The sequence below is a fragment of the Phyllobates terribilis genome, unplaced genomic scaffold (genome assembly GCF_046119375.1).
Source record: "Phyllobates terribilis strain yellow unplaced genomic scaffold, ASM4611937v1 Scaffold_7__3_contigs__length_470593459, whole genome shotgun sequence".
NCBI lineage: Eukaryota > Metazoa > Chordata > Amphibia > Anura > Dendrobatidae > Phyllobates > Phyllobates terribilis.
Window position 1 is genome coordinate 409,222,866 of NW_027362767.1, and position 15,180 is coordinate 409,238,045.

The 15,180-nt window shown below is 42.3% G+C and overlaps 1 protein-coding gene across 1 annotated transcript; it reads right to left on the bottom strand.

Moving 5' to 3' along the window:
* Positions 1–6,945: 6,945 nt before the first annotated feature.
* Positions 6,946–7,929, bottom strand: LOC141155543 (olfactory receptor 5V1-like). Its single transcript, XM_073642409.1, has one exon. The coding sequence runs from the start codon at positions 7,903–7,905 to the stop codon at positions 6,946–6,948; it is 960 nt and encodes a 319-aa protein (XP_073498510.1). The 5' UTR covers positions 7,906–7,929.
* Positions 7,930–15,180: the final 7,251 nt, after the last annotated feature.

The window sequence follows — 15,180 nt, forward strand, 5'->3', positions numbered from 1 at the left end:
CCCAGGTAACTGGAAGTATTATCTGCTATCCAATTAATAACCTGTTCACACTGATCAGTTAGCAATACTGGTGTTGTAGTGTGGTTCCCTAGTAATTCGGTCAAGAAGTGGGAGCGAGAAGATGTGGCTGTTGGTTGTGGCACATTTTCACCTTGGCCACGGCCCCGTCCTCTACACGCACCATCACCAGAACGTCCAGTTCCACGTCCCTTGCCACGCGCCTTGCCCATTGTAAATGAAGTAAAATAGCTTACACTCGCACTATCAATGGCAAAAGGGTAATAAAAAGGAGATTAGAACCGTGGAAGAAGAAAACCACAGTTCTATTTCTCTGGCCTACACCAGAATCTTTTAAACAGATATATTTGTGACTGAACAGACAGGGAGACACTATTTTTTTTTTTTACGTAAAACAGGCCAAAAGCTGGATAATACAGAGATTTGAACCATGGAACTGCAAAACCACAGTTCTAATTTACTGGCATATACCAGACTTTTTTTAATAGATATATTTGGGGCTGAACAGTCAGCAACACACTCAAACTGATTTTTTTATGTAAAAAAGGCCCAACAGTGGATAATACAGAGATTTGAACTGTGGAACTGCAAAACCACAGTTATATTTTTCTTTCCTACACCAGACTCTTTTAAACAGATATATTGGTGTCTGTCCAGTCAGGCAGACACTATTACGGGTTTTTTTTACGGCAAAAAATGCCAAAAACAGGATAATACAGAGATTTGACCCGTGGAACTGCAAAACCACAGTTATAGTTATGTGACGTACACCAGACTCTTTTAAGCAGATATATTGGTGTCTGACCAGTCAGGGAGACACTATTCCAGGTTGTTTTACGGCAAAAAATGCCAAAAACAGGATAATACAGAGATTTGACCCGTGGAACCGCAAAACCACAGTTCTATTTTTCTGGCCTACACCAGACTCTTTTAAACAGATATATTGGTGTCTGACCAGTCAGGGAGACACTATTACAGTTTTTTTTTACTGCAAAAAATGCCAAAAACAGGATAATACAGAGATTTGACCCGTGGAACTGCAAAACCAAAGTTCTATTTTTCTGGCCTACACCAGACTCTTTTAAACAGATATATTGGTGTCTGACCAGTCAGGGAGACACTATTACTGTTTTTCTTTATGGAAAAAATACCAAAAACAGGATAATTGTCACGTTACTGGCGATACTGGACTGGAGGTCAGTGGCCGGAGCAGATGTGTACAGGTGACCTGACCGTGGGAAGACTTCTAGAGATGCAGTATATGGCAGTGGTAGTTCACTATGTCGGCAGATGCAGGGGCCCGCCCAAGCAAGGGCCAACCGGGATCAGACACAAGCACCAAGTTCGTTTAGGCAATCGAAGTTCGAGGTAGGAACAGCAGAGTTTTCACAAGAAGCAGGAAGGCGCCAGCAGAATACCTTCCAAATCAGGAGCTCAGATAATGCTTCACTCAGTTAGACTGAGCACCACAATACTCAGTAACAGGAAGCTGCACAGGGCCAGGTATATATAGCAGGTCCAATCAATCTCAATCAGGGCAGAAACAATCAGCAGGGCAGGTGATGATCTCTATCCCAGACGAAGTTCATATGGTTTCAGGCATGAGTTACACAAGTTCTGAATAGCTCCACAGCAAATGAACAGACTAGCAAGCAATGGGTCACAGGTTCAAATCCTAACAATAATACAGAGATTTGACCCGTGGAACTGCAAAACCACAGTTATATTTTTCTGGCCTACACCAAACTCTTGTAAACAGATATATTGGTGTCTGAGCAGTCACAGACACACTCAATTTTTTTTTTTTTTTTGGGGGGGGATACCAAAAGGTTAATAAGATGCGTATTTGGCAGTCTGACTGAGGGAAAAAAAAAATACAGGATTTAGATGAAAATATAATAATTTTTCCTGGCCCCTGAGACCGGGGTGATAAGTCTGGTATAACCACTGAGTCTACTATACAGCCTGCCTGCCTGCCTGAATTCTGGGATGGTTATTAGTCCGAGAAGGACTGTTTGTTTGATTTGGCAGTCTTTAGAGACCCTACACTAACTATTTCAGAGTATAAATCTCTCCCTAGCTCAGCAGCACTGACCCTACACTGGCTGATCCGGAGTGACTGTGTCCAAGATGGCGGCGCCCGGTTATAAATACTGGAGGTGACGCTGTGCGGCCAGCCAATCACTGTAATGCCCACAAACAACATGGCTGCGGTATTACAGTGACTGGCTGGCAATCCCTGCATGTTCATTGGGTCTGTAAAGAGCGCCAAAGGTGCAGGGCGGAGACCCGAGCTCCCGCCCGAGTAACCCGGAAATGCTCGGTGCTCGCCGAACATCCCGAGTAGTGAGATGCTCGGGCATGTACCGAGCAGTGTCAAGCATGCTCGCTCAACACTATATAAGACATATTTTCAGTTGTTTCACACTTTTTTGTTAAGTATATAATTCCACATGTGTTAATTCATAGTTTTGATGCCTTCAGTGTGAATGTACAATTTTCATAGTCAAGAAAGTACAGAAAAATCTTTAAATGAGAAGGCGTGTCCAAACTTTTGATCTGTACTGTATATGTGATCCGTGTGACGGACAAACCACAGTTTTAAATAGCTGGATTTTTAGCGCTCTAATATGGGAAGGGCCTGGCTGTATTTTGCAGTGCCAGCATGCAAATAGAGCAGAAAAACGTTGTTCTCTGGATTGCTTTTTAAGCAAATAATCAGGATTAAGATAAAAAAATCTTATTCCTGGCCCCTGATACCTGGGGCTATGTCTACAAATTCCCTTTAAGGCACTGTAATTCAGCTTCAAGATACTGTAATCATTCCACAATTTGTTAAAAGATACAACCCTTACAGCTTATCTGTACTCCTGAAATTTATTGATGGGTCATTTCTTTTATCATATTGTCATTTTTAAATATTTTTGGAAGCATTGTGCTTTAATTATATAGTTTTAAATTGTAAAACTTTGATCGTCGTGTGTTCAAAACAATCTACAAATTTTCACTTTCACTGCTCAAAAACTGTGTGATAAACCTAATTATGGATTTTTGGAATATATAGGACACTAATTATACAGTATATTGTTAAACTAAAGTTACTTGAATAGAATATATATTGCATAATCAAAATATAAGTTTAATCTGATTAAAATAACTAAGCGGTTTAGACACCTTTTTTGAAAAAAAAAATACACATTATTCAGGTACATCTCACTAAATTAGAATATCATCAAAAAGTTAATTTATTTCAGTACTTCAATACAAAAAGTGAAACTCATATATTATATAGAGTCATTACACACAGAGTGATCTATTTCAAGTGTTTATTTCTGGTAATGTTGATGATTTTGGCTTACAGCCAATGAAAACACAAAAGTCATTATCTCAGTATATTAGAATACTTTATAACACCAGCTTGAAAAATGTTTTTAAAATCCGAAATATTGTCCTAATGAAATGTATGTTCAGAAAATGCACTCAATACTTGGTCCGGGCTCCTTTTGCATCAATTACTGCATCAATGAAGCGTGGCATGGAGGTGATCAGCCTGTGGCACTGCTGAGGTGTTATGGAAGCCCAGGTTGCTTTGATAGCAGCCTTCAGCTCGTCTGCATTGTTGGGCCTGGTGTCTCTCATCTTCCTCTTGACAATACCCCATAGATTCTCTATAATAGATTCTCTATGGGGTTAAGGTCTGGCGAGTTTGCTGGCCAATCAAGCACAGTGATCCTGTTGTTTTTAAACCAGGCATTGGTACTTTTGGCAGTGTGGACAGGGGCCAAGTCCTGCTGGAGAATGAAATTTCCATGTCCAAAAAGCTTGTCAGCAGAGGGAGGCATGAAGTGCTCTAAAATGTCCTGGTAGACGGCTGCACTGACTTTGGTCTTGATAAAACACAGTGGACCTTCACCAGCAGATGACATGGCTCTCCAAACCATTACTGATGGTGGAAACTTCACACTAGACCTCAAGCAGCTTGGATTGTGGCCTGTCCACTCTTCCTCCAGACTCTGGGACCTTGATTTCCAAATGAAATGCAAAATTTACTTTCATCTGAAAACAATACCTTGGACCACTGAGCAACAGTCCAGGTCTTCTTCTCCTTGGCCCAGGTAAGAGGCTTCTGGCGTTGTCTATTGGTCATGAGTGGCTTGACACAAGGAATGTGACACTTGTAGCCCATGTCCTGGATATGTCTGTGTGTGGTGGCTCTTGAAGCAATGACTCCAGCAGCAGTCCACTCCTTATGAATCTCCCCCAAATGTTTGAATGGCCTTGTCTTAACAATCCTTTCAAGGCTGCTGTTATCTCGGTTGCTTGTGCACCTTTTTCTACAACACTATTTCCTTCCACTAAACTTTCCATTAATATGCTTGGATATAGCACTATGCTTCCTTAGCAATGATCATTTGTGGCTTACCCTCCTTGTGAAGTGTGTCATTGACTGCCTTCTGGACATCTGTCAAGTCAGCAGTCTTCCCCATGATTGTGGAGCCCACTGAAACAGTCTAAGGGACCTTTTTAAACGCTTAAGAAGCCTTTGCAGGTGTTTTTTGTTAATTATTCTAATTTACTGAGATAATGACCTTTGTGTTTTCATTGGCTGTTATCCATAATCATCAACAGTAACAGAAATAAACACTTGAAATAGATCACTCTGTTTGTAATGACTCTATATAATTTATGAGTTTCTCTTTTTGTATTGAAGAACTGAAATAAGTTACATTTTTGATGATTTTCTAATTTTGTGAGAAGCACCTGTATATGGTCTAAATGTGTTGTATTTTTGTTAATTTTGCCTTCTAAATAATGTAATAAAGCGTGATCCAAAAGTCTTATAGACTACATAATGGTACCAGTGAAAACTACGCTTGTAACATACAAAAAAAATAAGCTCTTGCACAGCTCCTTAGATAAAAATGTAAAACCTAAGGCTTTCAGACTGGCAACACAAGAACAAAGAGGTTTTTTTTTCAAACGGTGTATTTATTGTGCAAACTAATAACTAATAAAGTTATATAAATTTGGTACAACCATATTCAAAATGATCCACAGAATAAAGTTAACACTTTATCTTTGCAACATGATAAACACATAACATTAAAAATGCCTAAAAAAACAATGGCAAACCATTTTTTTTCTATTTCTTCCTAAAAAGAGTTAATAAAAGTTAGTTTATAAGTTACATGAATCCCAAATTGATGCTGCTAACAAATACAACCAATCCTGAAAAAAAACAAGATTTTGCATGGCTATGTCTAAGGAAAAGTAAAATATTACAACAGCGACAAAACAACAAAAAAAGGTTTGTTTTAAAGGCCCAAAAGAGGGCAATCATGGAGAGGTTTAATTTGCTGTCCTTCAATGTTTATCCCAAATAAAAAAAAAATATGATTCCAAATTATTCTTTGTGACTCCAGTTATGACAATCACAGTAGCAAGAAGCTGAATTATAAATGCAGCTTTAGGTTCAAGATCTTAAGACTATGTGCCCACGATGCAGAAATGCTCCGGATTTTTCCTGAGCTTTTCTGCATCTCCCTGGCAGAAAAAAATGCATGCGGATTGTACATGCGGATTGTACATGCGGATTGTACATGCGTTTTTCCTGCCAGGGACATGCGGATATGAAGCGTTCTTCACATGCATTTTCCGCATGCGGGTTGACAAGCGCTTTCCAAGCGATTTTAACATCACTTGGAAAGTGCTTGACAACTTGGTCACGCTATATAAATCCATGCAAACGGCATGGATTTATATACAGTGACCCGAGAGAATGTTTTAAAATAAAAAATAAATCTATACTTACCTTCCGATGGCCCCCGCAGTCTTGCTTCACTCCGTCCTGGCTTCTGGCAGATCACGGTACACTGAAGGACCTGCCAACGTCAGCGTCGCGTGACCCATCACATAACTATGACGTCAGCGCAGGTCCTCCAGTCCATCGCGATCTGCCGGCAAGGGAGGACAAGTGCACTGCGGGTCATCAGAAGGTAAGTATAACATTTATTTTTTATTTTATTCTTTTTTTACAGTTTTCTATGGTACCCATGTCCGGAGGAGAGTCTCCTCCTCTCCAGACACGGGTACTATCCGCACATTGAACACATGTATTCCGCATCTACATATACAGTGATGCGGAATCCATGCGTTCTAATGCAAGTCAATGGCGGCGAAAAGGCAGCACTTCCGCAAAATAATTGGTAATGCTGCATTTTTTTCCGCAATGATAATCCGCAGCGGAAATTTCGGCAGCATGTGCACAGCACATGTGGATTATCATTGGGGAACATGGCAGGTCTTCTACCATGCGTTTTTTAAGGGTTTCTGCAGCGTTTTTGCCGCTGCGGAAACGCTTAAAAAACGCATCGTGGGCACACAGCCTAAATGGGTTTTCTAACCTAGGGATAACTGTTGTCAAGCAGTGCAGACTGCTGAATACTGACAGTATATAACGAACAGAATGTTAGGATTTGTTTCTTCTTGCCGGTTCAATCAACTTGAATACTTGCAGTTACAAGCCAACTAGATGCTTATCAGCTAATCTGAAGAGACTATTGAGAGAAGTGGATGAGAATCTATTTGGCATGTGACTGTTCATCAGAACAAAGAGAGAAGTGGAGGAAAACCTATTTGGCATATGATTGTTCAACAGACATGTATATTTCAAAACCAACTAGCATAACCAAGTCCTAACATTGTCTACATTACACACTGATAGTTTTCGGCAAAATGTTTGCACTCTATGGAAAACTCTTTAAGCTATGCAGTACAAAGTTAATTCAAAATGTTGTTTGAGAATACAATTGTCCACAGAGTGTCTGGAATTGCACATACAACCAATGAACAAGATCCTTTATTGTAAGCTCAAATAACTTAAAGCTTTCTATAAGGCTAAGGTATAAGAATAATGGTTTTAACTTGTCAATTATGGCCTTGCAATTTGGTTGACACAGCAGTAATTCTCATTTTTCTCCTTACAGCAGCTTTCACATCTTTATTCTTTAAGCTGTAGATCAGGGGGTTCAGTAAAGGGACGGCAGCTGTATTAAATAAAGAGAAATATTTACTGGAGCCTAGATTGATGGATGAAGTTGGCCTCAGATATTGGAAGATGAGAGAACCATAGAGACAGATGACAACTGTAAGGTGCGAGGAGCACGTGTAGAAGGCTTTACGTCTGCCGCTGTTAGAACGTATGGACAAGATGGTGCTAATTATAAAGATGTAAGAGATGAATGTAAGGGAAAAGGGGGTGAAACCACCAAGAAACACCCCTTCAGTAAAAATATAGAGTTGAAGAAAAGATGTGTCACTGCATGACAACTTCATGATAGGTATAATGTCACAGAAGAAGTGGTCTACTTTGTTGGACACAAAACACGTTAATTTATAGATCCCCATAAAAAGTGGTATGCCTTCAAGTAAACCAATAACCCAACATAAAGAGGCCAAAAGGGCACAAAGTTTAGAATCCATGATGAGATGATAACGTAAAGGGTTACAGATAGCAACATAGCGATCATAACTCATAGCTGTCAAAAGCAACAGTTCATCACTAGTCAACGACAAAAAGGCAAAAATTTGCACTACACATTCCAGATCCGAGACAGAATGATCTCCTGATATGAAAGAGGTAATAATTTTATGAAGAGTGATTGTAGAACAACTAATGTCCAAAATAGACAAGTTGGCCAAGAAAAAATACATGGGTGTATGGAGATGGTGATCCAGACAAACAAGGAGGAAGATGGATACATTACCTCCGAGTGTGATGAGATAAATGAACAGAACCAGGAGGAAAACAAAAAATTGCAACAAAGGCTCATCTGAGATCCCGGTAATGATGAAAGAGGTTGTCGTACTCACATTTTTATGATCCATGTAATTTTTCAAAATAAATAAATGAGTTTCAAGATGACAGTAAAATGGATTTAAAAAACATGATTTTGTCTAAATTTTACCTAAGGTTTTTAATTTATATATAAATAACAGTATTTCCTTAAGGTATTAATTACTATATCAATGATTGTACAGGATTATCAGTGTAATCTACTACATTTTACATATATAAGTGCTAAGTAGTTAAATATACTCTGCAAATATGCACACTAACTACAATAAAATCCTTGCCCCCAGTGAAACATGATGCATGTAAATGATTTATCTAGCAAATTACACCAGTGGAGAGAAAAACGGGAACGTGGCAGAGTTATTCTTATGAAAGAATTGTGTGGTATTGGGAGAAGCTGGGAGTTAAATAGAAAAAATAGAGGAATTTCAATGTTTTCCCGAGAGTTAATAAAAGCCGATGGGATAAGAAACATCAAGGAACCCAAAGGACACATAAATTTTGCTTCTCATTTTAAAGTTGTAATGAAAGTTTTTCTTCAATTGTGTTTTTTTTTTATTACAAGTGTATTCTGTATACTGATTATTATTATTGTTTGTCTGTGATTTTTTGATAAGCTGACTCAAAAAAATAAAAAGTCAATCTGGCAACCCTGCTCCCAACTAAAAAGCATAAGTAAACCCAATTGACATGCAACTGGTTAAAAAACAATAAATGATCATACTCACCTAGCCACTAGAGATGAGCGGTGTTCGACTAGAACTGTTCGCCAATCTCAAATTCGAGCTGTTTTGGGCGGTGTTCGAGTTGTTCCACGAACCCGAACGATTTGCAAAAAATTCGGCTGTTCGAGGTTATGTTCGATAACTGTTCGTGCACCAAAAGCGTGTCCTGCATGTCTGGCGCTATTTAGAGCACCAATCATGCAGGGATTGTCTGCCACTCACTGTAATGCCACAGCCATGGTGGTTGTGGCATTACAGTGATTGCCCAAATCGATGGGAACAGTGCCAACAGTGAAACATGAAAAGCCGGCAATTCAGCAGCGGCATACACCTGTACCCGACAATTTAGAACCGAAAGAATAGAGCTTCACACATAGATTAGATAGATATAAACATGTCAGCCACATATATACGAAGTACAGTGAAAGTGCTGCTTACTGTACTTGTCATTTAGCGTAAAGGATTTATCAAAAAAAATAATAGTGTTTTCGTGCACCGTCTCTTTAAAAAAGCCGGCCGGCAATTCAGCATCTGTACCCGACAATTTATAACAGAAAGAATAGAGCTTCACACTTAGATTAGATAGATAGAAACATGTCAGCCACATATATACGAAGTACAGTGACAGTGTTGCTTACTGTACTTGTCATTTAGCGTAAAGGATTTATCAAAAAAAATAATAGTGTTTTCATGCACCGTCTCTTTAAAAAAGCCGGCCGGCAATTCAGCAGCGGTACCCGACAATTTATAACAGACAGAATAGAGCTTCACACATAGATTAGATAGATAGAAACATGTCAGTCACATATATATGAAGTACAGTGATAGTGTTGGTTACTGTACTTGTCATTTAGTATTAAAATAAAGGATTTATTATTAAAAAAATTGGCGTGGGGTTCCCCTTAATTTTAGGCTCTAGCGGAGGTTAAGCAGACGGCTGGGGCAGATGTTTGAAGCCTGGGAAGGGGGTAATACCCACGGAGCTTCCCAGGCTACTAATATCAGCCCCCAGCTGAATACATAGCCTTTACTAGCTATTAAAATGGGGGACCCCCCAAAAAAAATGACGTGGGGTCCCCCATAATTTAATAGCTAGCAAAGGCTAGGCAGACAGCTGGGGGCTGATATTAATAGCCCAGGAAGGGAGCCATGAATATTGGCCCCCTCCCAGGCTAGAAACACCAGCCGTCAGCCGCCCCAGAAATGGCGCATTCATAGGATGCGCCAATTCTGGCACTTAGCCTCGCTCTTCCACGCTGCCCTGGTGCGGTGGCAGGGGGTAATAGGGTTGGGGTTGATGTCAGCTTATAATGCCAGCTGACATCAAGCCCAGGTTAGTAATGGAGAGGCGTCTATAAGACACCCCCATTACTAACCCCATAGTCAAAGTTAAAAAAAACACAAACACCCAGAATAAAGTACTTTAATTGAAATAAAGACACAATCCTTTATTGTTCTAAATTAAACCATACTTACCGTCACGCCCATCCCAGCTGAAGCCAACGATCTCCTGCAATAAAAGAAAAATAATAAAGCAACCTCATCCTTACCTTTCCATGGTTCCCACGACAGCTTCAGCTCTGCTACATCGAGATGACAGGCTGGACCGCAGCAGAACGCTGCCATCCAGCCTGTCATCCCGCAGACACTGAGAAGCGCAGGCTTGCTTGCGCTGCTCAGCGTCTCTCTGTGACGACATCCAGATGAGCCGAGTTCATGTCCAATGAACTCGGCTCACCTCATGCACGTCACTGACAGCGTGGGAAAATTCTCACGCTGAAGCGGTGAGTGCAGGAGAATTCTCCCACGCTGTCAGTGACGTGCATAAGGTGAGCTCATGTCCAATGAACTCAGCTCACCTCCTGCACGTCACTGACAGCGTGGGAGAATTCTCCTGCACTCAGCGCTTCAGGGTGAGAATTCTCCCACGCTGAAGCGCTGAGTGCAGGAGAATTTTCCCACGCTGTCAGTGACGTGCATGAGGTGAGCCGAGTTCATTGGACATTAACTCGGCTCATCTGGATGCCCTCACAGAGAGACACTGTGGAGCGCAAGCAAGCCTGCGCTTCTCAGTGTCTGCGGGATGACAGGCTGGATGGCAGCGTTCTGCTGCGGTCCAGCCTGTCATCTCGATGTAGCAGAGCTGAAGCTGTCGTGGGAACCATGGAAAGGTAAGGATGAGGTTGCTTTATTATTTTTCTTTTATTTCAGGAGATCGTTGGCTTCAGCTGGAATGGGCGTGACTGTAAGTATGGTTTAATTTAGAACAATAAAGAATTGTGTGTTTATTTCAATTAAAGGACTTTTTTCTGGGTGTTGTGTTTTTTTTAAATACTTTACTAGAAATTCATGGTGGTCATGTCTAATATTGGCGTGACCCCATGAATTTCGGGCTTAGGGCCAGCTGATAATGCCAAGCTGGCCCTAACCCCTTTATTACCCAGTGAGCCACGGCATCAGGGCCCTGGATGAGTTGGGTACAGCGCCAGAAGATGGCGCTTCTAAGAACGCGCCATTTTCCGGGGTGGCTGCGGACTGCAATTTGCAGCGGGGGTGGCCCAGAAAGCTTGGGCCTCCCTGCGCTGCGGATTCCAGCCCCCAGCTGCCTAGTTGTACCTGGCTGGACACAAAAACAGGGCGAAGCCCCACGTCAATTTTCTTTAAATTATTTCATGAAATAATTAAGAAAAAAAGGGCTTCCCTATATTGTTGTGTCCGGCCAGGTACAAATAGGCAGCTGGTGGTTGGGGGCAGCCCATTCCTGCCTGCTGTACCTGGCTGGACACAAATATAGTGCGAAGCCCCACGTCAATTTTTTTTAAATTATTTCATGAATTTCCTGAAATAATTTAAAAAAATTGAAGTGGGGCTTCGCACTATATTTGTGTCCAGCCAGGTACAGCAGGCAGGAACGGGCTGCCCCCATCCACCAGCTGCCTATTTGTACCTGGCCGGACACAACAATATAGGGAAGCCCTTTTTTTCTTAATTATTTCATGAATTTCATGAAATAATTAAAAACAAATTGAAGTGGGGCTTCGCACTATATTTGTGTCCAGCCAGGTACAGCAGGCAGGAACGGGCTGCCCCCAACCACCAGCTGCCTATTTGTACCTGGCCGGACACAACAATATAGGGAAGGCCTTTTTTCTTAATTATTTCATGAATTTCATGAAATAATTAAAAAAAAAGTACGTGGGGCTTCGCCCTATTTTTGTGTCCAGCCAGGTACAACTAGGCAGCTGGGGGCTGGAATCTGCAGCGCAGGGAGGCCCAAGCTTTCTGGCCCCCCCCCCGCTACAAATTGCAGTCCGCAGCCACCCCGGAAAATGGCGCGTTCATAGAAGCGCCATCTTCTGGCGCTGTACCCAACTCATCCAGGGCCCTGGTGCGGTGGCTCACTGGGTAATAAAGGGGTTAGGGCCAGCTTGGTATTATCAGCTGGCTCCAAGCCCAAAATTCATGGGGTCACGCCAGTATTAGACATGACCGCCATGAATTTCTAGTAAAGTATTTAAAAAAAACACAACACCCAGAATAAAGTCCTTTAATTGAAATAAACACACAATTCTTTATTGTTCTAAATTAAACCATACTTACCATCACACCCATTCCAGCTGAAGCCAACGATCTCCTGCAATAAAAGAAAAATAATAAACCAACCTCATCCTTACCTTTCCATGGTTCCCACGACAGCTTCAGCTCTGCTACATCGAGATGACTGGCTGGACCGCAGCAGAACGCTGCCATCCAGTCTGTCATCCCGCAGACACTGAGAAGCGCAGGCATGCTTGCGCTCCTCACTGTCTCGCTGTGACGGCATCCAGATGAGCCGAGGTCATGTCCAATGAACTCGGCTCACCTCATGCACGTCACTGACAGCGTGGGAAAATTCTCACGCTGAAGTGCTGAGTGCAGGAGAATTCTCCCACGCTGTCAGTGATGTGCATGAGGTGAGCTCATGTCCAATGAACTCAGCTCACCTCCTGCACGTCACTGACAGCGTGGGAAAATTCTCCTGCAATCAGCGCTTCAGCGTGAGAATTTTCCCACGCTGTCAGTGACGTGCATGAGGTGAGCCGAGTTCATTGGACATGAACTCGGCTCCTCTGGATGTCGTCACAGAGAGACGCTGAGCAGCGCAAGCAAGCCTGCGCTTCTCAGTGTCTGCGGGATGACAGGCTGGATGGCAGCGTTCTGCTGCGGTCCAGCCTGTCATCTCGATGTAGCAGAGCTGAAGCTGTCGTGGGAACCATGGAAAGGTAAGGATGAGGTTGCTTTATTATTTTTCTTTTATTGCAGGAGATCGTTGGCTTCAGCTGGAATGGGCGTGACGGTAAGTATGGTTTAATTTAGAACAATAAAGGATTGTGTCTTTATTTCAATTAAAGGACTTTATTCTGGGTGTTTGTGTTTTTTTTAACTTTGACTATGGGGTTAGTAATGGGGGTGTCTTATAGACGCCTCTCCATTACTAACCTGGGCTTGATGTCAGCTGGCATTATAAGCTGACATCAACCCCAACCCTATTACCCCCTGCCACCGCACCAGGGCAGCGTGGAAGAGCGAGGCTAAGTGCCAGAATTGGCGCATCCTATGAATGCGCCATTTCTGGGGCGGCTGACGGCTGGTGTTTCTAGCCTGGGAGGGGGCCAATATTCATGGCTCCCTTCCTGGGCTATTAATATCAGCCCCCAGCTGTCTGCCTAGCCTTTGCTAGCTATTAAATTAGGGGGGACCCCACGTCATTTTTTTTGGGGGGTCCCCCATTTTAATAGCTAGTAAAGGCTATGTATTCAGCTGGGGGCTGATATTAGTAGCCTGGGAAGCTCCGTGGGTATTACCCCCTTCCCAGGCTTCAAACATCTGCCCCAGCCGTCTGCTTAACCTCCGCTAGAGCCTAAAATTAAGGGGAACCCCACGCCAATTTTTTTAATAATAAATCCTTTATTTTAATACTAAATGACAAGTACAGTAACCAACACTATCACTGTACTTCATATATATGTGACTGACATATTTCTATCTATCTAATCTATGTGTGATGCTCTATCTTTCTGTTCTAAATTGTCGGGTACCGCTGCTGAATTGCCGGCCGGCTTTTTTAAAGAGACAGTGCATGAAAACACTATTATTTTTTTAAATAAATCCTTTACACTAAATGACAAGTACAGTAAGCAACACTATCACTGTACTTATTATATATGTGACTGACATGTTTCTATCTATCTAATCTATGTGTGAAGCTCTATTCTTTCTGTTCTAAATTGTCGGGTACAGATGCTGAATTGCCGGCCGGCTTTTTTAAAGAGACGGTGCATGAAAACACTAATATTTTTTTTAATAAATCCTTTACACTAAATGACAAGTGCAGTAACCAACACTGTCACTGTGCTTCTTATATGTGTGACTGACATGTTTCTATCTATCTAATCTATGTGTGATGCTCTATTCCTTCTTGTCTAAATTGTCGGGTACCGGTGTATGCCGCTGCTGAATTTGCCGGCCGGCTTTTTTAAAGAGAGTGTCTTCTGAGCAGTTTGTCAGCTTTTGGACACCTTTGCAGGTGTTTTCTATGTGTTTCTATGTGTTTTTGTTTGCCTGCCATTGGTTTTAACGGTGTTCGACGGTGTTCTAAGGTGTTCGACGAACAGTTCGCCGAACAGTTCCTCGAACATCCCGGTGTTCGACGAACCGAACCGAACCCGAACACTACGGGGGTGGCTCAACACTACTAGCCACATACATGTCCCTGTCATCGCAGCTCTTTGCCGGTCATCCACTGGCTTCCTAAGTCTCCCGCTCCAGTCCATACTCCTCTTCACTCTTCACAGGTTCTGTATATGCCTCAATTCAAGTTCTGATGTCATGATGTGTGCTGCCTCACGTAAATGTATTGGGTCACGGAGGTTATCACATGATAATATGCGTCAAGGTCTAGCTAGATCTTGAAACACAGGAAAAGAGTGAAGAGGAGACCAGCACCAAAGTGGAGCAGGTGGTTTAGGAAGTCAGCGGAGAACTGGGAAGGGAGCTTATATCTAAGCATTTATGCACTTGGTATGGATTTGTATGATATGTCTTCCATGTATGCACCCTGGGCCTCCTCCTGACTTGCTGGCAATTGTGTTCCATTATCATCATCCACCTTTTGCGACAGTGATTGCACTTTCCCACTGTCGCCTTCGTATGACCGTGGCTGCTCAAATATTTGGACATCGCTACATGCGATCTCCTTTTGCCCCGCTTGAAGCGGGCGGGGCGAGAGGCTCAAATCTATAAATGGGAAAGTTAACAGTTCTTCGGAGAATCCAAATGTGGGATCAGTTGTCTCAGGCACTTGGCATGATGGGAGGAAGGAGGATCAGGGTGAGGAATATGTGATCCAGATTCACGGCTATTGAGACTGGACCATGTGAAAGACAGGGTGGTGGTGGTGGCAATCTGACTGGAAGCATTATCTGCTATCCAACCAACAACCTTTTCATACTAAAGCATTATCTTCTATCCAGCCAACAATCTTTTCACACTGTTCTGGCTTCAATAGTGGTGTTCCGTGACCCCCTACAAAGTGGGTCAGGA